The sequence below is a fragment of the Alternaria arborescens genome (genome assembly GCF_004154835.1).
Source record: "Alternaria arborescens strain FERA 675 chromosome Unknown contig_11, whole genome shotgun sequence".
Classification (NCBI taxonomy): Eukaryota; Fungi; Ascomycota; class Dothideomycetes; order Pleosporales; family Pleosporaceae; genus Alternaria; species Alternaria arborescens.
Genome location: NW_021167866.1, coordinates 122,314 through 146,939, shown reverse-complemented (window position 1 = coordinate 146,939; position 24,626 = coordinate 122,314). Strand labels below are relative to the sequence as shown.

At 50.6% G+C, this 24,626-nt stretch overlaps 11 protein-coding genes across 11 annotated transcripts; 7 read left to right on the top strand and 4 right to left on the bottom strand.

The window, feature by feature from the left end:
• Positions 1 to 166: 166 nt before the first annotated feature.
• Positions 167 to 661, bottom strand: AA0111_g5481 (hypothetical protein; the record flags this gene model as incomplete). Its single annotated transcript, XM_028651598.1, has 1 exon — positions 167 to 661. The coding sequence occupies one exon, from the start codon at positions 659 to 661 to the stop codon at positions 167 to 169; it is 495 nt and encodes a 164-aa protein (XP_028506785.1).
• An 898-nt stretch (positions 662 to 1,559) lies between these two features.
• AA0111_g5480 (hypothetical protein) lies at positions 1,560 to 3,200 on the bottom strand (the record flags this gene model as incomplete). Its single annotated transcript, XM_028651597.1, has 3 exons — positions 1,560 to 2,278; positions 2,327 to 3,015; positions 3,193 to 3,200. 3 exons carry the CDS (start codon positions 3,198 to 3,200, stop codon positions 1,560 to 1,562), a joined length of 1,416 nt encoding a protein of 471 aa, XP_028506786.1.
• A 309-nt stretch (positions 3,201 to 3,509) lies between these two features.
• Positions 3,510 to 4,757, top strand: AA0111_g5479 (hypothetical protein; the record flags this gene model as incomplete). Its single annotated transcript, XM_028651595.1, has 3 exons — positions 3,510 to 4,034; positions 4,099 to 4,122; positions 4,188 to 4,757. 3 exons carry the CDS (start codon positions 3,510 to 3,512, stop codon positions 4,755 to 4,757), a joined length of 1,119 nt encoding a protein of 372 aa, XP_028506648.1.
• An 806-nt stretch (positions 4,758 to 5,563) lies between these two features.
• AA0111_g5478 (hypothetical protein) lies at positions 5,564 to 7,551 on the top strand (the record flags this gene model as incomplete). The annotated part of the gene is made up of 7 exons (XM_028651594.1): positions 5,564 to 5,629; positions 5,675 to 5,757; positions 5,823 to 5,904; positions 5,969 to 6,195; positions 6,257 to 6,581; positions 6,646 to 6,770; positions 6,819 to 7,551. 7 exons carry the CDS (start codon positions 5,564 to 5,566, stop codon positions 7,549 to 7,551), a joined length of 1,641 nt encoding a protein of 546 aa, XP_028506647.1.
• Positions 7,552 to 8,109: 558 nt separating this feature from the next.
• Positions 8,110 to 9,723, top strand: AA0111_g5477 (putative alpha-galactosidase B; the record flags this gene model as incomplete). The annotated part of the gene is made up of 4 exons (XM_028651593.1): positions 8,110 to 8,327; positions 8,388 to 8,611; positions 8,660 to 8,997; positions 9,160 to 9,723. The coding sequence occupies 4 exons, from the start codon at positions 8,110 to 8,112 to the stop codon at positions 9,721 to 9,723; spliced, it is 1,344 nt and encodes a 447-aa protein (XP_028506642.1).
• Positions 9,724 to 11,123: 1,400 nt separating this feature from the next.
• Positions 11,124 to 11,453, top strand: AA0111_g5476 (hypothetical protein; the record flags this gene model as incomplete). The annotated part of the gene is made up of 1 exon (XM_028651592.1): positions 11,124 to 11,453. One exon carries the CDS (start codon positions 11,124 to 11,126, stop codon positions 11,451 to 11,453), a length of 330 nt encoding a protein of 109 aa, XP_028506641.1.
• Positions 11,454 to 11,550: 97 nt separating this feature from the next.
• AA0111_g5475 (hypothetical protein) lies at positions 11,551 to 13,623 on the top strand (the record flags this gene model as incomplete). Its single annotated transcript, XM_028651591.1, has 1 exon — positions 11,551 to 13,623. The coding sequence occupies one exon, from the start codon at positions 11,551 to 11,553 to the stop codon at positions 13,621 to 13,623; it is 2,073 nt and encodes a 690-aa protein (XP_028506640.1).
• A 420-nt stretch (positions 13,624 to 14,043) lies between these two features.
• AA0111_g5474 (Phosphate-repressible phosphate permease pho-4) lies at positions 14,044 to 16,012 on the bottom strand (the record flags this gene model as incomplete). The annotated part of the gene is made up of 4 exons (XM_028651590.1): positions 14,044 to 15,077; positions 15,134 to 15,587; positions 15,709 to 15,878; positions 15,934 to 16,012. 4 exons carry the CDS (start codon positions 16,010 to 16,012, stop codon positions 14,044 to 14,046), a joined length of 1,737 nt encoding a protein of 578 aa, XP_028506639.1.
• A 2,070-nt stretch (positions 16,013 to 18,082) lies between these two features.
• AA0111_g5473 (DNA replication licensing factor) lies at positions 18,083 to 20,354 on the top strand (the record flags this gene model as incomplete). The annotated part of the gene is made up of 3 exons (XM_028651589.1): positions 18,083 to 18,231; positions 18,282 to 18,408; positions 18,456 to 20,354. 3 exons carry the CDS (start codon positions 18,083 to 18,085, stop codon positions 20,352 to 20,354), a joined length of 2,175 nt encoding a protein of 724 aa, XP_028506646.1.
• Positions 20,355 to 20,969: 615 nt separating this feature from the next.
• AA0111_g5472 (hypothetical protein) lies at positions 20,970 to 22,682 on the top strand (the record flags this gene model as incomplete). The annotated part of the gene is made up of 2 exons (XM_028651588.1): positions 20,970 to 21,117; positions 21,244 to 22,682. The coding sequence occupies 2 exons, from the start codon at positions 20,970 to 20,972 to the stop codon at positions 22,680 to 22,682; spliced, it is 1,587 nt and encodes a 528-aa protein (XP_028506645.1).
• Positions 22,683 to 23,657: 975 nt separating this feature from the next.
• Positions 23,658 to 23,969, bottom strand: AA0111_g5471 (hypothetical protein; the record flags this gene model as incomplete). Its single annotated transcript, XM_028651587.1, has 2 exons — positions 23,658 to 23,735; positions 23,799 to 23,969. The coding sequence occupies 2 exons, from the start codon at positions 23,967 to 23,969 to the stop codon at positions 23,658 to 23,660; spliced, it is 249 nt and encodes an 82-aa protein (XP_028506644.1).
• Between the last annotated feature and the right edge of the window lie 657 nt (positions 23,970 to 24,626).

Genomic DNA, 24,626 nt, shown 5'->3' with positions numbered 1-24,626 from the left:
GGTGAAACCCCAAGCCGAAATTAAATACCTGGTCCCAAATACCGCGCTCTTGAAGAAAATCAAAACTTTGATGTCGCAATCCAGTGCGGCATCGTTCCATTACCTGCTCAAAGTTCCTCTTCTCTAACCTTACTGCCACCCAAAGCCTTCCGCCTTGTATACATTGTCATCGAAAAGGGTCAGACTCTTGCGCACTATCCCTTTTGACCTGACTCTCTTTCTCAACCCAAGCGGCCGTTCCGCTAACGCTGACCACAACGCATCCTAGTATCTCGCTCTCTCTGATGTCCAATCCGATAATTGCATTTGCACCTTTGCTTATCGCCTCTTTCACGAGTCTATCAATTGCTTGGTCACGCGCTTGATATACAATACTCGTTACGCTCTTTGCCTCCCCCCAATTACTGCTGAAAGTGCTTGCGATGTTCTTGATGAAGGATTTTGTATCTTTGCGCGTCGCGCTTGTGGTTCCATGGACAGCACCGAGAACGCGGATGACTCGATGACCTGGTAGGTCATTTGTCGTGGATGTCAGAACGGCAGGCGTACGACTCGAGGGCGCTTCGGTATCGATCGCAAGAGGTGAAGATAAAGGCTGTTGAGGCATAGTGCCTTTCGAGTGGGGGTGCCAGCTGGGCATGCGGTTGGGAGGGACCATCATGGTCGAGCGACGGTTTGTCAACATCTTCTTGACTGATTCGGGGGTACGAATGTATCTGGGATGCGATCTCTATACAAGATGTGATAATCAGGGTGGTTATGAGATGATTGCTAATGTAGATGTAGCGTGCAAGATATGTGAACGGATCTGCGAACGACAGGACGCGACAATCGATCAATATATCTAAATACGACCCATGATGACATTCATCGGATTTCGAAACACCTGAGCATCATGCCTCACCACGCGATGTTGTCCAGGTGCATGTCTAAGCCTCGACAAGAGCTGCTAAGACGGACGGGAATGCCGTGCAACAACGCGCCTGCGTGTGACGGAGATTAAGCCGTCTTTTGCGAGTAAATCGTTATGGCAGAGACGCGGAGGCGCATTCCGCACTTCGGTTTGAGACGTTGTCTGGGTAGGTCGAGTCGAGGTGATGAAACATGCGAAGTTGCGGGGCTGCACCTGGAGTTTCAGACCTAACGCTGACACGTAGACGGTATGTGACCGTCAGTGTTGGATGAGAGGAATGTTGCTTCGTATCCCAAATTGAAATGCCATTGCATGCGCATCGTTGCGGCCGTGATCGCTGTAAGCTACGCATAGCGGTCGCCCCTGTGTGGCGATTTGTGAAGCTTGCTCGAACATTCGCAGGGCCGGTGAAATTGATCCTGTGTATTCGAATTGCGCTGTCGCGACAACCTGCTAACAAGAGTCTGTTCGGTAGTAATCACTGTCTTGGTGTAAACATTGCAGTAACCAGGGTTGGCCAGTGTTTGACATATGCTCGGTCACTATGACGTCTGAAAGCGATCCACTTGGCTGGCGCTATGTATGTTGTCACATCAACGTTTCTCGTGATTTTACAGTAAGCTTTCTGCCCTAGCGATAGTAATAACTAAGCACTATACACCTGGTTTCCTTCGAACCACGTTCCCAATATCTTGGCTTTGAGTAATTCTTCCCCTTCCCACTCCATTTCCACCACACAGAAATCCGCCATCTTTCCAACTTCCAGACTTCCTACACGACCCTCAGCGAAAGAAGAATAAGCTGCGCCCTCTGTTGCAGCAGCTACTGCTTGGGTCAACTCAAGCTTGAAGTTCTCATTAACAGGCGCGTCGCCCACGTGCGGTTGTCTCGCCGATTTACGGGTGGTTGCAACGTACAAGTTTGGCAAAGGTGCATAGGGTGCTGTAGGTGTATCTGAGCCGATAGCGAGCGGTGCGCCGTGTTCTGCGAAGTCGGAATATGCGAATGCTCGCTTCACTCGTTCGGGGCCAAGAAGTTTCGGCCACGCACGAAGAATGGCTGGATCGGAGTGTACTGGCTGTATGCTCGCTGTAATGCCCAGCTGGCCAAGTCGCTTTGCATCTTCCGGCGCGGTGAGTTCGAGATGCTCGATGCGGTGCCTTTGGCCATGGTTGCCATACTTCTCAAGGACGTTGACAGCGTTGTGAACGGCTTGGTCACCAATTGCATGTAATGCGCATTGCAATCCACCCTCGATTGCTTTTTTGACTACGGGATCGAGCATTTCAGGTGTCCAGATGGGACCCTCGAAATGACCATTAGACGTATAAGGTTCTGCTAACGCTGCAGTACAGGCATCAATAACTGATACGGAGTCAGTATATCACTCACATTTATTTCGTCACAACTTACCTCCATCGCAGATGACCTTGATACCAACGATCCTTAAATCGGGGCTCGTCTTGTTATTGAACTCTTGACTCAGCTTAATAGCACGCTCAACTTGCTGCAATCGATGCTCTTCTCCATCGCCTGGCATGATGCACCAATGGGCAGCGACTCGCAGTGGTAAACCTTCGGCAGATCGTAAAGCAAGAATAGCGTCCCAGGCATTTTCATCCATCGCCATATCGATACATCCAGTACAGCCAACCGCATGGTATGCTTTGATTGCAGTTCTCAAAGCCGACATTTTTTCATCTAGTGGCGTGACCTTTGCTAGATATGGCCAGACGATCAAAAGCACGCAAGCTTCGCTCAAAAGACCCGAAGCATTCCCGTCGGCATCTCTTTCGATCGTTCCACCAGCCGGCACCTCCATATCCTGAACACCCATCTCTTTTAACGCTGCGCTGTTACACCAACACGAATGGATGTCCTTGGAATCTATGTATATGGGTCTTCCCCCAACGTCAAGATCGTCCAGCATGCTCGCCTTGGCTTCCCCGTTAGTCATGGAATGCATCCAGCCTTTACACAGTATGCGCGGTTTTTCTGGGTTCTCTTTTGCATATTGTAAAATGCGCGATCGAATCTCCTCCAGATCCTTCGCATGATCTAGATCAACTTTGTGCAGTGACTGACCCAGCATCAAAAAGTGCCTAGAAGTCGGTGTGCGAAGTTAGCACTTGTCTCGCAAATAGTCTGTAGGAAATCACTTGCATGTGCGCATCGATGAATCCAGGAAGCACATGCTTCCCACCAAGATCGGTCACTTTCGCACCAGCATCGTGGTATGATTGAACGACTGGATCGTCAGAACTGCCAACAAAGCTGACCTTGCCATTTTGAATGGCCAACGTTGTGTGAAACCGTGCTTCCGGTTGCACCGCGCCGCTGTTCAAGAATCGACCGTTGGTAAAAAGCGTAGTATTGTGAATATCAGACATGACTGGAATCTGTAACTTGAGAAGATTGTGTTACACGAGTGACGAGGGGTAGCTATCTGATGGACGTGCTGGTGGAGCCTTAGATCCGGTTCATCGCCGGTACCCCACCTTCAGCTATCCTTATCAGGCCTGCGCCCTACGCCTTACCATTCCACCCTCCGGTGTCGCCTTGGACTTGAGAAGTCAGCAGGTCGGCCGAATTGATCATGGCAAGCGTACCAGACAGTACAACATACGATGAAGCCCGGAACGGCGCCGCCGCGTATCTTCAATCGAGACTTTCGGCCAAGGATCATGTCACCGATGAGAACTTTGAGATACCCATCATTGATCTGACTCCCTCATTTTCTGTCTCTCTTGAAAGCCGTAAAGCAGTCGCTGCCCAAATTCGACAAACGTGTGAAACCGTTGGGTTCTTCTACATCACAAATCACCAGATCCCCGAAGCAGCCTGTAATGGAATCTTGCGCCAAGCCGAACGCTTTGTGCATGAGCTCCCACAGAGTAAGAAGGAAGAGCTACATCTGAAGAACAACAAGTTCGGCCTGGGGTGGGAGCCAAGTGAATACACGTCGATCGCGGGTGACAAAGAAGAGAAAGAGGTGTTCAACTTCGCGTATGAGGCGGCGCTCGATCCTACTGGTGGCGATGGAAAATACAAAAATCTGGACGGGTCGACAGAGAAGGCTAACTTGTGGCCGAACGAGCAGGATTTGCCTGGGTTCTACCAGGTAAGTTGTACCTGAACGAAATGCATATGAGACGTCTACTAACTTCGTATCCTCACCTCTGCAGGGCGTCAAAGATTACTATGGCGCTGTAAGTCTTTTTGCATCCTCAACTCATCAAAGCGCCACGCGGGCATGCTAATTAGTAATTCTTAGGTACTTAGTCTCGCCCGTCATTTGTTCCGGCTGTTTGCACTCTCGCTCGATCTCCCTGAAGACTACTTTGACTCTATGACCACACACCCTGGTGGCATCGCGCGACTCCTCTACTACCCACCTCCTAGAAAGTCTCTTACAAATAACCCTGTACCAACACAAGAGGAGCAGATTGGGCTCGGTGCTCATTCAGATTACGAGTGCTTCACGTTGCTCCTCACTTCCGAGACTCCAGGTCTCGAAGTTTTGAAGCCTTCCGGTCAATGGCATATTGCTTCGCGGGTTCCTGGTGCCCTAATTGTAAACGTCGCTGACTTTCTGATGCGCTGGACAAATGGGCTCTATAAGAGTACGGTGCATCGTGTCGTGAACAGGAGCATGGAGGCGAGGTATTCTGTGCCTTTTTTCTTCAGTTGCAACTATGATACAGTAATTGAGACGTTGCCAACATGCCTAAAAGAGGGTGAGGAAAATCGATGGAAACCGGTCAGGGCCGGACAGTACATTCTGGAAAGGTTGAATGCTACGACGGAATATGGTGCAGGCTTCCAACAGAATGAAGGGAAGTAATAGCAGGATCGCGAAGACGAAACCCGGCCATGGGATCTATGTTAGTGAAACAGCAATTGACAAAGTATGTATCAGATTCCTGCGCGAGGTGTCCAAAATTAGGAAGATTACAGGGGGAAACACGACGCCACTGGTGACATCATCGACGCGCTACTGACGCGACTTCTAGGAGTCCTTGCGCACCTCATCAACAACATCGCTCTGACAAACGCAACGAGCTTCGTCTCATGCAACATGGCGAATCTGACGAGCTTCTATCATCTGCAAAGTTGAAATCATATGGATCTGAAGTACAGCTCTATCTGGGAAACTTATCGTGCTTGTGCCAGGCGCCCAAATCATAAAGCCTGTATTGCGAGAAGTGTTTACGGGGTTGCGAATAACAACATCCACGATATTTGCAGCGTACCACTTGACCAGACTTGCTGGAAATTGCACTCAAATGCGTACGAAGGACATGGTTCACAATCCTGGGTCAGAATGGTCCTTACTTTGGAGACTCCATCCAATCTAGGATCGACCTGACCTTCCTTACCGACACCGAGATGAACACGGGACACTATAACTAGGTTGGCAGTTACTACGTTGGTATCTCTCGCGTTCTTGACGAATGAGATGCGTCCCTTTCGTGCTGATGCGACCGAGCCATCTTGGTGCTCAATGGTCGACGCGCACAACGGTAACAGTACAGATACAAAAACCATTCAAACAAACTTCAGAGAGTTTCAGAATACTCACGGAACTTGAAACGGCTATAAAGATTCCCTATGCCACCTGCGAAGCGTAGAAAAACCGGCGGTGCAGAGATGAAGACAAAGACAAAGACCAGTGAGCGAAAGCCGCTCCCAGTGACTGTTCTCTCTGGGTTCCTGGTACGTGACAGCGAGATCTATGTAGCCATATGCTGACAACAGTAGGGAAGTGGTAAGACGACCTTACTCAGGCACATCCTGCAGTCACCGGACCATGGCTTGCGAATCGCCGTTATCGTCAACGACATGTAAGGAATCTCCCTGTATGAAATGCGTGCGAGACGTAGGCTGACTTCATATGTGCGTTTTCCAGGGCATCAGTGAATGTCGACGCGAACCTCATCAGCCGTGGAAACAGCAAGAACAACAACGGGGAGATCCGTGTCAAGGAGAAGGTAAGTCTTAACTATACAAACTGTGTATGAAACATGTACTAACTTCGTACCTCCACGTCTGTAGATGATTCAGATGGAGAACGGTTGCATCTGCTGCACGCTCCGCGGCGACTTGCTGGTTGAACTTGCACGCCTTGCTTGGAACGAACAAGGATTTGACCATGTGGTCATAGAAAGCTCTGGCATCAGCGAGCCACAACAGGTTGCGGAGACTTTTACGACAGAGCTTACTGAGGCAATGATCGACGCCGAAGGGATGGAACCTGATGAGAAGGAGGTATTCGCCAGGGTGTAAGTTACTGGTAGATGTTGCTTTCCAAGGTTATTGCTGACTTGGATACTTGGATTACAGCGCGAAGCTGGGCGGTTTGAAGGCCATTGCGACCGTCGATACTATGGTAACTGTGGTGGACGCCTTCCGCTTCTTTTCCGAATTCGATACTGCTGAGTTCCTGCAAGACCGTTTCGGAAGGGACGAGGTACCAGACGAAGACCAGCGGACTATCTCCGATCTCTTCGCCGACCAGATTGAGTTTGCCAACGTTGTCATCGTCAACAAGATCGACAGGGCAGATAAAGCAACTCTGGGTCGTGTCAAAGGCTACATCAAGTCGCTCAACCCAAAAGCTAAGATCATCGAATCCAGATATTCCAAGGTAGACGTCCGCGAGATGCTAGTAAGTTGTAGCCGTATGGAATTGAAGTGAGATATATACTGACTTCAATTCTCCATATCTGCAGAACACGGGAATTTTCAACTTTGGTGAGGCTGTCGCAAGCGTTGGATGGCTGCAGTCGTTACATGAAATGACAGTCATGGATGTTCATGGCAAGAAGCGTATCGCGCCTAGGCCGGAAACACTGGAGTAAGCCACCTTCTATCCAACGCTGTGCTTTAGCTTATCCGTATCCAGGTATGGCATCGGATCTTTTGTTTATCGCGCCCGAAAGCCATTCCACCCACTGAAACTATACAAGCTCATCGAGGGCAAATTCATCCTTTTACAAGAGGAGGCCGAAGATGTGGATGACGGCGAAGATGACGAAGAGGAAGATGAGAATGTGGTTGATGGTTCATCTGAATCTGGAAGGGCCAGCGTCTCTGGGGACGATTCCGATGAGATGAGCGATGACGACGCTGCCCCTCCCATGGATGACAAGCAAATCCTGGCCAACAAGAAGGCATGTGCTTACTTCAGTGGCTTGCATCGAAGCAAGGGCATATTCTGGCTCGCAACGCGTCCCAACCAAATGGGCTCATGGAGCAGCGCAGGCGCAATGCTGACGCTCGGATCTGAGATGCCATGGTTCTGCTGCGTAGCTGAAGAAGACTGGGGCGCCGACGACGATACACTAAAGGCCATCAGGAACGACTTTGAGGGCGAGTGGGGTGACAGGCGACAGGAGATCGTTTTCATTGGGGAGAAGATGGATGTTGATGGTTTGACGAAAAAACTCGATACGTGCCTACTTACTCGCAGTGAGATGAAGAAATGGGAGGAGGTTATGCACGGTGAGAAATCAGACGATGATGAGAAGGAAGAGACTCTGCAGGAGATTTGGGACGATGCTTATTGGGCCGAATGGCCACGTGCGCAAGATGAAGAGGAGCATGACCACGATCACCATCATGGCCACAAGCACTGAGCAATGATGTGGGCGTTGGCAGTGTCAAGTTACAGATTGTATGGGAGGAACCAGACGCTAGCAGTGATGTCATTCACGCTAGGGGAGCTTCTAGCCGAAGATTCCGCCAGTGACCATCAATTGGGCGCAGCTCTGGTTCCTTTATACATAAGCTTTTTACATGAGTATTGCGAGATGGAATATTTGACATAGAGAATGGAGATTTTGCTTAGTTTGAGAAGATCAAGCAGCTTGTTCATAGCTCTATTTGACAGACCAACTGTATTGCTCGAGTCGTTCAGGCTACGAAGGTAACGTCGTTCAACACCTGGCTGTTGAAGTTCGTTCAACGACTTCTCAAGATTTCGGAGAAACTACATTAGTATTTCCGCTAGTCGTTGATCCTGCAATTATTCACGCCCGTTACTATAGTGCTTGCCTAAAGCAGTTGCGGAGGCAAGCCCCCGCTTCAAATATGGCAATCCTTCCCCACAATCCCTCGAGCATGGCACATCTTATATAGATCGTTGTATCAGCATGTTAACATTGGAACAAATCATCTTCTTATTGCTATCCAAAATGGCGCTACCTTCAGTGTTTGTCGGACTGGCATTAGTCGGCTCCAGCTATGCGCTAGTGTCGCGAGACGGGACAGGCCGCCTACCTGCGATGGGTTGGAGTAGCTGGAACGAGTATGAATGCGCCATCAACGAAACCGTCTTCCTGGACACCGGTGCGCTCCTTATCTCCTTGGGATTGAAGGACCTTGGATACAATTATGTTAACATTGACGATTGGTAAGAAGTTGTGAAGGATTGCGTGAGACATACGCTGACCTTATATCTTCACCTCTGCAGTTGGAGTGACAAGGCATACCAGCGCGATAATGTTACAGGAAAGATTCGTCCAGATTACATCAAATTTCCAAACGGCATCAAACATACAGCAGACGAGATCCACAAGCTTGGACTGAAAATTGGCATTTACGGTGATGCAGGAGACAAAACATGCGGCGGGTATGCTGGCTCTCTTGGACATGAGCAAGTAGACGCGAAGACCTTTGCTGACTGGGGAATCGATTGTGGGCCAACCTAGTAATCACCAACATTCATTTACTGATTCAACGCAGATCTTAAATACGACAACTGCGCTGTCCCTGATGAATGGGACGACGAGTACCGATGGTGGCCAGAGAACTGGTTAGGTGGGCCGCCAGCCGAGAACCAGACTGCGGGCGGTGACGGGGAAGCCAGGCCTGTTGCCGCGCCCCCAGGATACGACTGGACAACGTCCAAGAGCTTTGCGCGTTACAAGATTATGAGTGATGCCCTAATTTCGACAAACCGTACTATTGAATACTCGCAATGTGCCTGGGGACATGCCCATATCGAGCAATGGGGTAACAGTACTGGTCACAGCTGGAGGATGTGGGGTGACATATATCCGGAGTGGCTTGAGAAACACCAAGTAAGTATTTGGCATATACGACGCATACAAGGCGCACACTGACTTGATGACGCCATCTTTTTAGTACTCTTGGGGACTCATGCCTATCCTCAATCATGTGAGTGGTTCTCCTAGCATGGACTGCATGTGAGACAGGTACTAACCACGTACACCGGTCTTTAGGCATCCTTCTACAACAACGATACCGACTTCTGGGGACATGGCGACTGGGATATGCTCGAAGTGGGTAACGGAAACCTTACAGTCCAAGAAAGCCGTTCCCATTTCGCTCTTTGGGCTGCTCTCAAATCGCCTCTTATCATCGGTACCCCGCTCCATGGCATCAAACCTGAGATCTTAGAGATCTTAAGTAATCCGGAGCTCATCAGCTTCAATCAAGATCCAGTCGTAGGTGCTGCAGCCAAGCCCTATAAATGGGGTGTCAATGCAGACTTCACCTGGAACCAGACTCATCCGGCTGAGTATTGGAGTGGGTTGTCTTCCAAGGGAGTGCATGTCTTCGCGCTGAATACACTGAATACAACTCAAACCAAAGTCATCAACTTCGCGGAGGTACCAGAGTTAGAAGCTAACGGTGAGTATACTGTCTTTGATTCGTGGACTGGAGAGGAGCAGGGAAACTTCAAGGGGCGGTACGAGGCCGCTGTTGAGCGTCATGACACTATGGCCATCAGACTGGTTGGAACGAACGGGTCTAGCTCTGGGATGTCGCACGGTCAATTGTGAGGCGCGCAATACGAATGAACAGTAGCGTTGAGACGGCAGGAAAACGCGGGGGTCTGTGCGCTTTTGACGCGACGTCGACGTGTCGGACTTGGGCGTCATTAATTCCGGGTATATACATCACCAGAACGGGCCTGCTGTGCATCTCATCTTCCAGTCACCTTTTTTTGGTCGCGCCTTCCTCCCACGCATTGATGCTAATGCGTACACCTAGTGGTTATTGATGCCTGCAGCGGATCAATAGCAAGTTCACAGCTAAAGAGCCAGAACTTGGTTCGTACCGATGATGGCGGCGACACCACCACCCACGATTTAGGACTTGAGCCTTTCTTGGGGCACATCAGTCTCTTCTGGTTTCATCGTCGCTGGATGCTCCGGGAAGTCGGACTACCATCAGAAGCCATCGCGATGTGTGGCGCGAAGTCGATTGAGTTCCAAGAATTCGTGCGTCGCGTTGAGAGTCTGCAGCGGTCATCTCTAGCTCCTTCGATGACTTTCGCCTCCGATGGCAAAGTAGTGGTCGAACGCCTTCGGCCCATGGCGAACCTGCAACTCTCTTATCGAGGACTGTCCCTTCTCAGGTCAATTATGGATCTCCTGCTTGGCTTTACTGCAGCACGTCAACAGCCAAGAAATGCGCATCGGTGCCTCGACTACGCTTGGAGAACGCGTCTATCAACCTTTTACTTTGCCGCAATGTCGACACGAGCCCTACAAGGTACGTTATAGTGGATGACTGTCACGTTCCGCAGCTCGTTCGTGGTCACGCCCAACGGGCACTTGCTCTAGAGGACCTCAGCCCCTACAAAGTCGTGAGAACTTCCACCCAACATACACGAGAAGTAGTTGGTTCTTGTGATTTGTAGAAGGAAGATGTTCCAAGAGTGATGGCAGAGCGACATAGAGCGATGATACTTGTGGGCATGCGAGCTAGTGCCAGATCCACACTGCGTCATTTACAACCGACTTTCGGTCGCAACAACCGGAACGCGTCCAGCATGCATGCTGGTATATGAGCGGGGTAACGCATATCTCGTATTGAACGACTTGCTTGTTGCAAAGACACGGCATCGGGATGCAGGTCTCATTCTCCGAGGCTAAATACAACAGGATATTCTCCGGATCTACTCCGGACTAAGTGGCGTGGAGAAGCTACCCGATATGCAAGACATCAAGCGACAAGTCTAGGATCTGCACAGCGCTGATCGAGTAAAGAATGCGGGGTGTTCCGCACTCGGTTTTCAACAGGCTCAGGTACAATTTGATCCATCAATGAAAGTCTGTATCGACGTATGTATGGAGCTAAGAACTCAGGTACATAACCTTAGTACTTTCGCAATTCAATCGATGTTCGCAGTCTGATCTCATCAACAACAAACGCCTCAGAGCACATATCAACCCAGATGTTGATAGTAGCGATCCTGGCAGTTGTTCCGGGGGTTATTCCCTTGGTAGTAGCGAACAGCACTCGCCTCTGGTACAAAGCTCCTGCCGACTCGGATGCATGGACAGATGCGATACCGATAGGGAACGGCCGTCTCGGCGGCATGGTGTTTGGGATACCCGTACAAGAACGCATACAATTGAACGAAGAGACTGTCTGGTCTGGTAGCCATCGTGACCGTCTGAACCAAGACAGCTCGCAAACAGTCTCAGAAGTTAGAGATTTGCTTACACGAGGTCAGGCTGGGGATGCAGAGAAGCTGGCGAACTTGGGCATGATGGGCAAGTAACATCTCTGTACCGAATTCATGCGAGATCAATACTGACTTAGTGCACCTGTCTTTAGGCACGCCCCAAAGTTGTAGGAATTATCAACCACTAGGAGACATGGACATCTTCTTTGATGGCACTAGCGAGTACGATAACACGACGTACGAACGTTGGCTGGATCTTGAGACTGCTGTGGCTGGTGTAAGGTTCAATGTCAACGAAACAATTTACGAGCGAGAGGTCTTCGTATCAACACCGGACGATGTTCTTGTGCATCACTTTCGAACAACCGGACCTGATAAATTGTCATTTCAAATGCGCGTACACCGACCGGAGGATGGTGGCAATGAGGCCTCAGACCAAGATTGGAACGAAAACGGTGTCACATACATGACTGGAGCGACCGGTGGCGTCGATCCTATTGTGTTCACAACAGCTTTGGCAATAAACACTGATGGTAATGTCAAAACGCTTGGTGAATTTATTGTTGTCGAAAACGCTACGGAAGCGACTGCTTTCTTCACTGCTTCTACCTCATATCGGCACAACAATACACGGATGGCTGTGGACAGCACTATGCAGCTAGCTCGCTCCCGCCCGTACACCGAGCTTCGAAAGCGCCATATCGGAGACTATGCGCCACTCTACAACGCTAGTATTCTGGAACTGAATGGATCTGATGCGGAAGCTAGTAGTCTACCAACAGACGAGCGAATCAACGCTACACGCGAAGGTTCCATTGATCCAGGGTTGACCGCCCTATCATACAACTATGGTCGCTACCTACTGATATCGTCATCGCGTAATGGGACGTTGCCTGCAAATCTTCAAGGCATCTGGAACAAAGAGTTCGCACCGCAATGGGGCTCCAAGTACACCGTCAACATCAACCTTCAGATGAACTATTGGCCAGCCGAAGTCACTAGTCTATCAGATCTACACGCACCCCTGTTTGACCTTCTAGAGATCATGCGCAAGGACGGTACACATACCGCTAATGAAATGTACAATACCACTGGATGGATGAGCCATCATAACACTGATCTTTGGGGGGACACTGCGCCTGTCGACAGGTGGCTACCAGCCACGTACTGGACCTTGTCTTCCGGATGGCTTGTTACGCACATACTGGAGCATTATTGGTACACTGGCGACAAGGACTTTCTAGTTTCGAAGTTGGCGACAGTCTCCGAGGCCATCGAATTCTACCTCAACACACTACAGCCATACAGCATCAACGGGACGGAATATCTTGTGACCAATCCATCGGTATCCCCGGAGAATACTTACATCGGTTCGGACGGGAAATCATATCACTTCGATATCTCGCCGACATGCGATGTCGAGATCCTCAATGAACTATTCACAAACTACATTCGTGCGGTTGCCACCCTCAATAATGCCACCACAAACACATCTTTCCTCAGTCGCGTCCGAGAAACCCAAGCCCGGCTTCCTCCATATCGCTACTCGACGCGTTATCCTGGCACGTTACAGGAGTGGATGCAAGATTACGAACAAGCAGAACCAGGCCACCGCCACGTCTCGCACCTATACGCCCTATATCCCGGTACCCAAATCCTTCCACCCGGTGCTCCAGGCTACGACGCCAAGCTTTTCAATGCCGCGGCTGCGACTCTCGAAGACCGACTTTCTCACAACGGCGCTGGAACGGGATGGTCGCGCGCATGGACAATCAACTGGTACGCGCGGCTACAAAACCGCACAGCGCTGGCAGAGAACACGTACCAGTTCTTCAACAGCAGTGTTTACAACAACTTGATGGATGTGAATGAGGGCGTTTTCCAGATCGATGGGAACCTGGGCTTCGTTAGTGGTGTTGCGGAAGCGCTACTCCAGTCGCATATTGTGGATGAGGAAGGCGTACGGGAGGTATGGCTACTACCTGTGCTGCCCGAGCAATGGAACTCTGGGAGAGTGTCTGGGCTTGTGGCTAGGGGTGGGTTTGTGTTTGATATTGAATGGGTAGAGGGCAGAATCAGCAGGATGAAAATTCTGAGCCGTGTCGGTGGCGTCGTAGTGATCCAATATGACGGAGGATCCGAAAATGGCACAGTAGCTGGTGAGATGATTACGGCGAGTTCTGGGGTGATTCAAGCGGTTTCTGGTGGGAAGATAAGGCTGGACACAAAGGCGAGCCAGACGATGGAATATGAGTTCATGTGGTGAGCACAGCACTTATGATCCTAGTTCAACGCACTCTCGCGATAGCAATACATAATGCACGTCGGTTTGTGTAACTCTGAAAATTCGGGATAGAGTCGTTCGCAGTACCACAAAGCATTCTGTGGAATGCGCATGTACTAGCTGAGGGGCCTTCAGCACGCACCTCCGATGCCTTGGACGACTAAGACTACGCTGGGTACCTCCTCGTGCATTCTACGGCTCTACCATGTCCTCTAGGGGTCTACTAATGTTAATTGGAAAGCAAGCTGATGCAAAGCTCGGTCAAAACCATTATTTACTAACGCTGAGCCCAGGTGTTCGACTAGAAACCGACTTCCAACAAGCCTATAAACACCACGTCCAATCAATTCCTACCAAAATTTGCGCACCGATTGACAACAGTCCTTCCAGCTACTCAAATTTCTACACACCGTTACCCCACCTTGGTGCGTTGAGGATTATGCCCATCAAACACCCGGAGATGATACCAGCGCAAGGGAGAGTGATGATCCAGCCCATGTAGATCCATGCAACCATGCGCCAGTTGATCGTTCTCCACGTACCATTACAAAGACCGACACCAACAGTGGCGCCAGTAATACATTGAGTAGTCGAGACAGGGAGCGCAAGCTTGGTAGCCAAGATCACAGTGATCGCCGCGCCCAACTCCATCGAAAATCCACGTGCTGGCGAGTGCAGAGTAATCTTATTTCCAAGAGCTCGCATGATGTTGTAGCCGTAAGTCCAGAGACCAACAACAATACCGGCACCTCCGAAGGCGAGAATCCAGAGGGGAACAGGAACCTTGCTGGAGATCTTGCCGGTTGACCAGATGAAATAGATGGCCGTGTATGGTCCGATGGCGTTGGAAACGTCGTTGGCCCCATGAGCAAAAGAGGCAGTAGATGCAGTCATGATTTGCAGGAAAGAGTATGTGTATTCAGCTCTGTTGTCGTAGTGCTCGCCAGTAGCGTGGACCTTCTCGATATCGCCAGACAGGAAATCTTTGTGGCTTTGTTGAGAAACAACATCTTGTTCAACACCGTGAAAGACTGCATACTTGATCCACCAGAAAGCAACGGCGGGGGTGTACCATGGACCAGGGGGAGGCTGCTTCTTAGGTGTTGAGAGTTGCTTCGCAGGAGTGGCAGTAACTCGATGAGTAGATTCGATAGGGACAATATCAGAGTCGGAGCTAGTGGCCTCCGCGGTTGTAGAGTGAATGGCATCCTTCTCAATGTCATCGTGTATGGGTCGACCTTCTCCAGCGCGCTTTGCCTCGAGCTCCTCCGCGGTAAGATGTCCGGCATAGAAGTCAGGGATGTTGCCAACAGCCATACCCTCTGGACATGGGGTGGGCTCGGGGCGGCGGAGGAGGAGAGGACCTTGAATTACTTGCCAATCCTTGAGTTCCCAGTCACCCTTGATGATGCGACGGTACAGGAAGGGAATGAAGACTTCGGTTTGAAGGTCAGCAGACAGACTAGGGCAACTGAGTGGCCCGAGGACTTACATGTAGCAACCACAAGGGCAACGACTACACCAACAACGATGGAAACCCACACAGCTTGGATGTCGGTAAGGTCTATCTTCGCAGAACCACCCTTCCAGCAGATGAGGAGTGACAGCAGGAAGGCGGTGACGAAGAAGTAGACTGGAACCATGAAGAAAGCCTTATAAACCGGATTGTTGCGGCGCATTACACCGTACTTGGTGATCAAGAATATGATAGCACCAAAACCACCAGAGATACCAGGAGCGATACCCCAGGCAGCGAAGACCTGAGATACACCTTTGAACGACCAGTTGATCCCTTGGGGGCCAGAAGCGGCAATACCAACACCGATGACACCACCCATTATCGAGTGTGTTGTGGATACAGGCATGGTAAAGCGTGTGGCAATTGTGAGGTACGTCGCAGATCCGACAATGGCACACATCATGCCCAACATGAGCACTGATGGGTCCTAAATTTTCATGTACGTATCAGCCAATGATTCACATTCGTTTTGTTGGCATCGTTGAACTGTATCCCTGCTGACGACGAGGCGAGCTCGGTTGCACTTGCGGTGAGGGGATACTACTCACATCTTCGAACAGTTTTGTGCTAATGACCTTGGTTCGGATGGTATCAGTGACGCGAGAACCGACCAGCATCGCTCCAGCGAATTCCATCACGGAGGCAATGCACATGGCTTGCTTGAGAGACAATGAACGACTGGCCACAGATGTGGCGAATGAGTTAGCTACATCGTTGGCTAGAGTTTATGATCAGTAAAGTTTACTCATGTGCTTGATGTATTCAAAACAAACCTCCAATGTTCCACGCATCCAGAAATGCGAAGAATGTGCCAATGGCAAAAATGTAATCGAACTGTGGAAGGGCCGGCATCTTGATGACCTATGGTCCTAATGGACTAGTGGTGCTGAGCGAATACTGCTTGAGTTTCACCTCGACGAGACACGATACAATATATATAACTACCATGCCAACGTATGTTGGGATCCCGTCATTCAGCCATGGAGAACCTTGTAACGCAGTACTTTAGGCTTCCAACCAACCAGCGCTCGTAGTCGTCTCATGTGCGCCTCCAGAACATCATCTTGGGAGTGGCACGGCGCCAGGAAAGCCTCGTCAGCCCGAGTACGCTTCTGGGCAGCTTGGACGATATGGTTCTCACTGAAACCCAGAGGCTGGTTGGGGCTTCCAACGATGGGTGCTGTCCTATTTGGCATCTCCGCCGACATGTAATTGTGTAGGATGGGAGGATTCGCTTGGCGCCAGGATTCCGCTCGAGACTAGTGCCCGCTTTGGGTTAGCTGTGGTGGTGACGAAGAGCCAATCGCAACTACCACCTGGAGCACGGGTTGTCCATGATAATCGTGGACGGTATAGAAGGAGAAAGTAAGACCAGAGCGGGGATCTTGGAACCAAGAGTAGTTCGAAACCAATAAACCACTTAGGTGTCCTGTCCTTGTCGAACTTCCGCGTTTTCAATACTGGATTCAAGACAGCGATCGTGAATACTAAGGGGCGTCCAGGAGCTGAATACATGGAAGGTGTCTGGAAATGCATGAGATGTTCCTTGCTCCACATGGGTCACCACACCACCGGCGTACTTGGTTGTCGACCATAGGATCATATGAGCTGATCGTTGGTTATGTCTATAACAGGAAGGCGATATGTTCCGCCCCAAAATCGAAAATTTGAGTTCTTTCCCTGGTCAGCTTCAAATAGCTTCTCAGCCGGTCCCTGATTGGAACGAGGTTGAGATTGGGGTATTGACTGCCTGTGTTTGTCCTGATGTGATCATGGATGCCTCAAGCCTGAGAACTGGTGCACTGTACATCCAGAGCACGCGAGCTCGGATGAAGACCTGTAAAAACTACGAAAAAGCCCGCTGACAACCAGAGGCATGATAAGGTCCACACTTATGCGCCTGACCACCCGTGCGAACATGCAACAAATGACAAGAGGCGCCAATGTGGCTGTCTTGTCAGTACAAGCGCGCTTGGTAGGAACGCCCTGCTGAAACGATATCTAGCCAAGACATGATATGCGCCCATTTAGTGGACTGATGTTCCATTGTCGAGAACCTGCGGGCCCTAAGGCGCATACTGGCTGAGGCGTATGTGTCTTTGTATGTCCAGTAGACTGTCGATGCCCAGTTTTTCGAGGACTCAGTCGATTGTATACGAGTGGAAAAACGGCGGTCAATTCGCGCCGTATTGGATGGTTCTCTATACTCCTTGCTTCGTGCACATCAACATGGAAAATGGGAAGCATATACATGCCGACGTGTATAGAATCGGATTGACCAACTGTATTTGCTCCTCGAGTACGATACATACACTTGTTTGGTCTGTTTCAGGCACAAAGAGAGATCTGAAAACTCACAGGAATATCGTCGTACTTGAGCCCGTACCAGTCTTCACGGGCATCCTCCGATTTGTAGAGCGAGGAGATAGGATACGATGTTGGAACTGGTGAGCACGCAACGGCGCATGAGGTTCGCTCGTGTGATATCCCACAATGACCATACTTATTAGGAAATGGACACGCGATCATATTTGGTTCAGGGCATCGGAGGATTCCGTCAAGAGCAAGCGTGCATGGGTACTTCAGTACACACAGACTATTTGGTTATCATATATCCTGCTTACCGAACCTTTTTTGAAAATTTCGAGTTATGTTGTGTCGTCCTATCGAGGGGTTCGGCGAAGGCAAGGAATCGGACAGGAGCTTTGAGGTGGTTTATGGATGTAAGACAGCTCCGTGGACGATGAAGCTTGAGAGAAGTGTTGAAGGCGGGGAGCGCTAAGCCCAAGACAGGTGCAAAATGGAAAGCGCGCGGCCTAGCGCGAAATCGCGACGAAAGCGCGTCCTTGTCTCCCCTAGCGACGACGTGCCTGCCCCTCAAGCAACACCAACCCTCACGATTGACAATAGACGACACATAGAATGGCGGACAGACAAACACCTTTTTCCATCAGTCTCTTCGGCAGCCAAGCCGGCGATGGCCCTCAAGATGCAGCTGCGCCTTCGCGCGTACAGCAGGCGCTCGTCGACTTTATCATGGACTTTACTCTTGACAACATCTTTGTCTACCGGTAGAGAAGACTGTTCAATGCACCGAATGCGCTCCTCTAACTAGTCGCAGAGATCAAATACGCGAGAACGTGCTCTTGAAGCAGTACTACTGCGATATCGATGTCGCGCATCTCATCAGCTACAGTCCAGAGCTTGCACACGATCTCAGACAGAACCCAGCAGAAATCATACCCCTCGTATGTGGCACAGCCCAGTATTGCGTGTGCATGCTGACAAAAACTAGTTCGAGTCCGCATTAAAGTCGTGCACACAGCGCATTGTTTACCCCTCACAAAAGAACATTCAGCTCCCTGAGCACCAGCTGCTCCTCCACTCGAACGCTTCTGAACTTTCAATTCGCGACCTGACCGCAACCAACGTTTCCCAACTCGTTCGCATACCCGGCATCATCATCGGTGCCTCGACGCTCTCGTCCAAATCAACAGCGCTCGCCATACGATGCAGGAATTGCCAGCACGAAGAAATCCTTCCTGTATCAGGTGGCTTCTCAGGTGTGTCTCTCCCAAGGACATGTGGCAGGAAGCGAGGAGAGGGGGAGAGCGGAGAACAGTGTCCGCTGGACCCTTACTATGTCATGCACGAGCGCTGTCAGTTCATCGACCAACAAGTGCTCAAGCTGCAGGAGGCGCCCGATCAGGTTCCAGTCGGTGAACTACCACGACACATCATGATATCTGCAGACCGCTATCTGGCGAATCGTGTCGTCCCAGGTACACGGTGCTCGGTCATGGGTGTCTTTTCTATTTACCAGCAAAAGGGTTCTAAACGTGCTGGCAATGCCGCAGTAGCCATTCGTAATCCATACATCAGGGCAGTTGGCATTCATGCAGAAGTCGACCACGGCAGCAAAGGCAATGCTGTCTTCACTGAGGAAGAGGAGCAAGAGTTCTTGGAGATGAGCAGGAGACCCGATATCTATGAGGTCTTTGCACGTTGCATCGCGCCCTCCATCTACGGAAACCAGGACATCAAGAAGGCTATCGCTTGTTTGCTCATGGGTGGTGCGAAGAAAATCCTGCCGGACGGAATGAAGCTTCGTGGAGACATTAACGTGCTTCTCCTTGGTGATCCTGGTACTGCCAAATCTCAACTCTTGAAGTTCGTTGAGAAGGTCTCGCCAATCGCAATTTACACTTCTGGCAAAGGATCCTCAGCAGCCGGTTTAACAGCATCTGTGCAGCGCGACCACAATACACGAGAATTCTACCTCGAGGGTGGTGCCATGGTCCTAGCTGATGGCGGCGTAGTGTGTATCGACGAATTTGACAAGATGCGCGATGAAGATCGAGTAGCCATCCACGAAGCCATGGAACAACAAACCATTTCCATCGCCAAAGCAGGCATCACCACGATTCTCAACTCGCGAACCTCGGTGCTAGCAGCCGCTAACCCTATCTTTGGCCGCTACGATGATATGAAGACACCTGGTGAGAACATCGACTTCCAGACTACCATCTTGTCACGTTTCGACATGATCTTCATCGTGCGCGATGAGCACGATCGCGGTCGTGATGAGCGGATAGCAAAGCACGTCATGGGCATTGCGATGGGCGGTCGAGGTGTTGAAGAGACAGTGCAGGCCGAGATTCCAATCGAGAAGATGAAGCGCTACATCACATATTGTCGGCAAAAGTGCGCACCGCGTCTGTCGCCCGAGGCGGCAGAAAAGCTTTCCAGTCACTTTGTTAGCATTAGGCGGCAAGTGCATGCTTCGGAGATCAACGCAAATCAACGCTCGAGTATTCCCATCACTGTCCGTCAACTAGAAGCTATCATTCGTATTACCGAGTCGCTAGCCAAGTTGTCGCTGTCGCCCATCGCAGACGAGTCACATGTAGATGAGGCAATCCGTCTTTTCCTCGCTTCTACCATGGACGCAGTAAATCAAGGTGAAGGCCAGAGCTCGAAGGAGCTTATGGATGAAGTCAACAAAGTCGAAGAAGAACTCCGACGACGTATGCCTATTGGATGGCAAGTCAACCTGTCTACGCTCAAGCGTGAGATGGTGGATGGAAAGGGTTACTCGGAGCAAGCACTTGCTCGCGCACTGCATGTCATGAATGCACGTGAGACGATCAGATGGAGACATGGCGGTAGTGTAGTGTTCAGGGCGAGCGCATAGGCTAAGGACATGATTTGAATGGGCGAAATGGCGTCTAGCGTTTGTGGTGTTTGCATATGTGTTGTGGGTGATTTGAGTAGAGTTTTCGGGCAGGGCGCACACTGGAAGTGCTTCACAACGAGGTTCATGGAGCGTTGGCAACGCAGAGCTGTATTACGACGTCTTTCATCGAGATGTTCCCTGGATAATTCCACCAGACGTTTTCTCTCTCACGCTATATAAGGCTGGATATCCAGCATGGGTACTGTAGGTCATCTATACTGTCTTTACCCGCTCTACTAGTGTGAAGGGAGTATCGAGATACAGCCCTTGAACTTTGAAGATGCCGACATACACTGTTATGGCATTGACTATGCCATGGAACTGTCCGCTGTCGACCGTTCGCTCTACTGCCAGAGCGCGATGGGTCCTTGGCACGCTGTCTTGCATGACGAGTCGCTTCCGCCGCTCGCTGATGGTGGCATGAGTTGTCGGAGTGAAGAGTTGATCCGATCCGCTCCGAGCTCGGCGTCGCTCGGGGAAAGTCGTCGGCTGATGGTTCGATCTGATAACCCAGGATCTTCATCTGATAACACTCGTCCACCTCATTCGTACCTCACGCCGCAGGACGTCAACATGTCCAACGACGCTGCTGCACCCGAGAACGCCAACACTCCGGTTTCAGATCACAATTACAGTGCTGTTTCATCGCCCGCAGCATCTCCTGAAGGCAGTGCATTCGGGGCTGCAGGCTCTGATGACCGCCGCTCCTCTACCAGTCGACGTAAGTAGCACTTTTGCTTTTGCCGTGTACCATGTGCCAGCGGTTCGCCGCGGCTGTCGGCTGCAAGACATGTCGCAACCGCGTGTCTGACCCTCGCCCGCTTCACGACAACTGACAGCCGCCCAGACCTCATTCCAAAGGCCCAGCCGACCTCATTGACCGCCGCCACGTTGTCTGCCACCAGCAACACAAATGGCCCCTGCCTGTCGGGCGGGGGCCCTGCGAGCAAGCACCACACCGTCCCGCCCCGCCCCAAGCCCGGCCGCAAGCCTGCAACTGAAGAGCCTGAATCTAGGCGGAAGGCTCAGAACCGTGCATCGCAGCGCAACTTCCGCGAACGCAAGCAGAAGAATGTCCAATCCCTGATTGAGACTGTCAACAGAATAACCCAAGAGATGAAGGACAACAGCAGCGCGTACGAACGCTCCTTGCAGCATATGCAAGAGCAGGTGCACTACCTCGAAAACCGTAACAGAGCGCTAGAGGAAGAGTTGAAGATGTACAGACAAGCCGGTACCCCAGATACTCAGGGCCTTTCCATGAACCCTCAGCATGCGTCTCACGAGGAAAAACACGAGTTTGATATGATGCGTGGAATCCCACCCCACGATCAGCCACTTGAGAACATGCAGTCAGGCTGTGACCGGTGCACCCCCGAACATTGCGCATGCCTCGCTGATCTTACCCATGACTTGCAGTTCTCGGGCGAAGCTATGACCGGAATTCTTCGCGATGGCCATGAGGACTTGGAAGACGAAAAGCATCCTCACGTGGAATATGAGGTCGACTTCACCGAGAAGTTCAAAACGAAGCACCACGCCGCTGCATTTGCGCCCCCAGTGGAAGAGGCCAAGATTACAGACTGTGGCTTTTGCGAGGGACAGAAGGATATATGCATATGCGACCCTCCTACTCGTGTAGACAGTGCCGACGAGTCATCCTCACTGGCGCATAAGCCGAGCGGCTCCTCGGGCAAAGACGTCAAGCCTAAGATGGCTATGACTGGACCAGGCTCTTGCGCTGATTGCCAGTCAAATCCCCAGCAGCGAGCATGGTGTCAAAGGGTTGCTCAGCTCCGAAGTGAAGAAACCCCTTCGAGTTCACGTCGCAATTCAAGCAAGAGCAGCTCGCTCGACGTAATGGAACCCAAGGTCTCCACTAGCATTGACATGAGGGCTGGTTTCTCATCACCCGTGGGTACTGGAAGAACGGTCGGTTGCAGCGAAGCCTTCAAGCTACTCGACGGCCGCGTCTCAACGGACCCGAACGATATGGACTGGCGTCAACTGAAGCCCGTTCCACAGACATTTGCACGACAAGAGGCTCGCAGAGACACATTCACCATGGAACCCGGCATGTACAGTGCGATGGAGCTAGATGCAAGCAGCATTCTCACTACTCTTCAACACGCCCAGCGCCCTCTGAGGCCACGCCCGTCTGACGGCCCCCATGCACCACTGATCGAGGAAGCTGAGGAACGGCGCAGAGCGTCTTATTCGCCCATGACCAAAGTCGAGGACAATGCCATGCTTGATGCTGTTTCGCATTACAATATCGGCCGATAGCACTCTGCTCACTACAGTGTTTGATCTACCACACATTTCCTTTAGCATTTCTGTCCATCATTTGCGGTGCTGGCATGCACTTCAATTTATATGTTGTCCTGCATCATCTCTCATGTGCATAGAGCCATGAGCAAACTCACGAGTCTGAACACTCTTTACGATGCAAGGACGGGGATGATACCCTTTTACTTTTCAAACCCTTTCTTACTAGTTCTGTAGAATATGCAGGTGGTTACTGCAACCAACGACTAGATTAATGACGAATTGAGACGAAACTCCCAACGCAATCGGCGTTGATGATCACATGATACTCTACGATCGATATGCGTACTTGCTCGTGACTATCGCTCTATCCTGTCTTGCTCTCAGCTCCAGAGGAGCGAGTCGAACAGCCGTGCGTGCTCAATTTCGCGGCTTGGCTAATCAGCGTGTGGCTTTGGCAATCAGACCATCACGGAACTTGCATTTCCATCTTCCGAGTTCAGACCGTCATTCTGACTCGACATCAGCCACTTAAAACAAATCTGTCTACGTGTACACTATAGAGTTTACACCGCCAATATAGGCTGGAGATGGTTCGGGGCTGGCTTCGCGCTGTGAATGGTGACAGAGGATTTCGGCTTCGCATCTTATCTGATGATCTGATAAAAATTCTGCTGCGCTAGTCCTTGAAGAAGCAAGGCGAGCTGCGTGCGGGGAAAACCTTCACCCGCGCCTTTGTCCTGAGAAATACAATCGAAACAATATGGCACCATGCCGGTCATTGAAGAGATCATGAAAAAAAACTAGCAATGCACCATATCGAAGTCTGGGACGCGTCCTCGCAATTCACCAACCTCCGAACTTCCCTTCCGCATTCCACTCCACTGGGAGATCGTCTCTCCTTGCCGATATCCAACATCGGCCTTTCTATATTCCTTTGCACATGCCATAATCCCTTGTCCACTTCCTTCTTACTCTCTCTCGACAGTATCGCTACTTCTTCGTGCCATTAACAACAATCTCGTTTCCTTGTCCAGTCCACTGACCATGCGGTCCAGCCCTTACCGCAACCTATAACACCATGTTATACTTTATTCCAGATACACTAATCGTTCTAGCAAGGGAGCCACATACCTGCACATCGACCCCCCATCGCTGCGCGTTCGTAAGAGCAACATTGGCAGCTTCTTGCTCGAGAGTTGTTGCGGCCTGTGCCAGCTTGCCACCTATTGCGCAAAGTTCTCCACCTAACTTATTGAGGTCGGCGGCGAGCTTGAGGAGGCTGTCGGGGGTGTTGTGCGACATGATCAGTAATATAGGTGGGTTATTCGTGAAGTTGTAGATATAACTATTAGTCAACTCGATCTTGAGCTACCAACGTGCTGATTGTAAGTTATGATCACGAGCGAAGATGTTAAAGCTGGTCGATAGTCGAGAATTAGAAGAGCAAGGACACCAACATGTAGTAATGAGGTCGTACGTAACAGCGGTGATATAGAGTGCTGGTTTGTTTGCTCAACTAGGTTACGGCGTCAGTCAATGAACGAGCATTCCATGTTGGCGCGAACACTGCCAAAACAACGACGCTGAAACTCATAGACGAGCAAATTCGTCGGCGTCACATTCCAAGATTTCAATGGCTGAATGATTGTTCAGTCTTCACACGCAATGTTCGCTACGTGCGTGCTAGTATCAGCGCGATGTTTATGGATAGTATTTGAGCTTTAAGTGTAGTTCAAATCATTGGTAAGAGATATTATACTCAAGCCATTGTCCATTCCAGATACTATATTTGAACGATTCTCACCCAGACACAATGTCATCTTCCTCAAACAGACACACGCTCGCGTTCACTGTGGCTCAACGCGATGCAGATTACCGGTACAGCCAGCAACTCACGGATTTGCTCAACAAAATTAGCGAGCTCAATAGGACTATTGGCGAGACAGCTGCGGAACACCG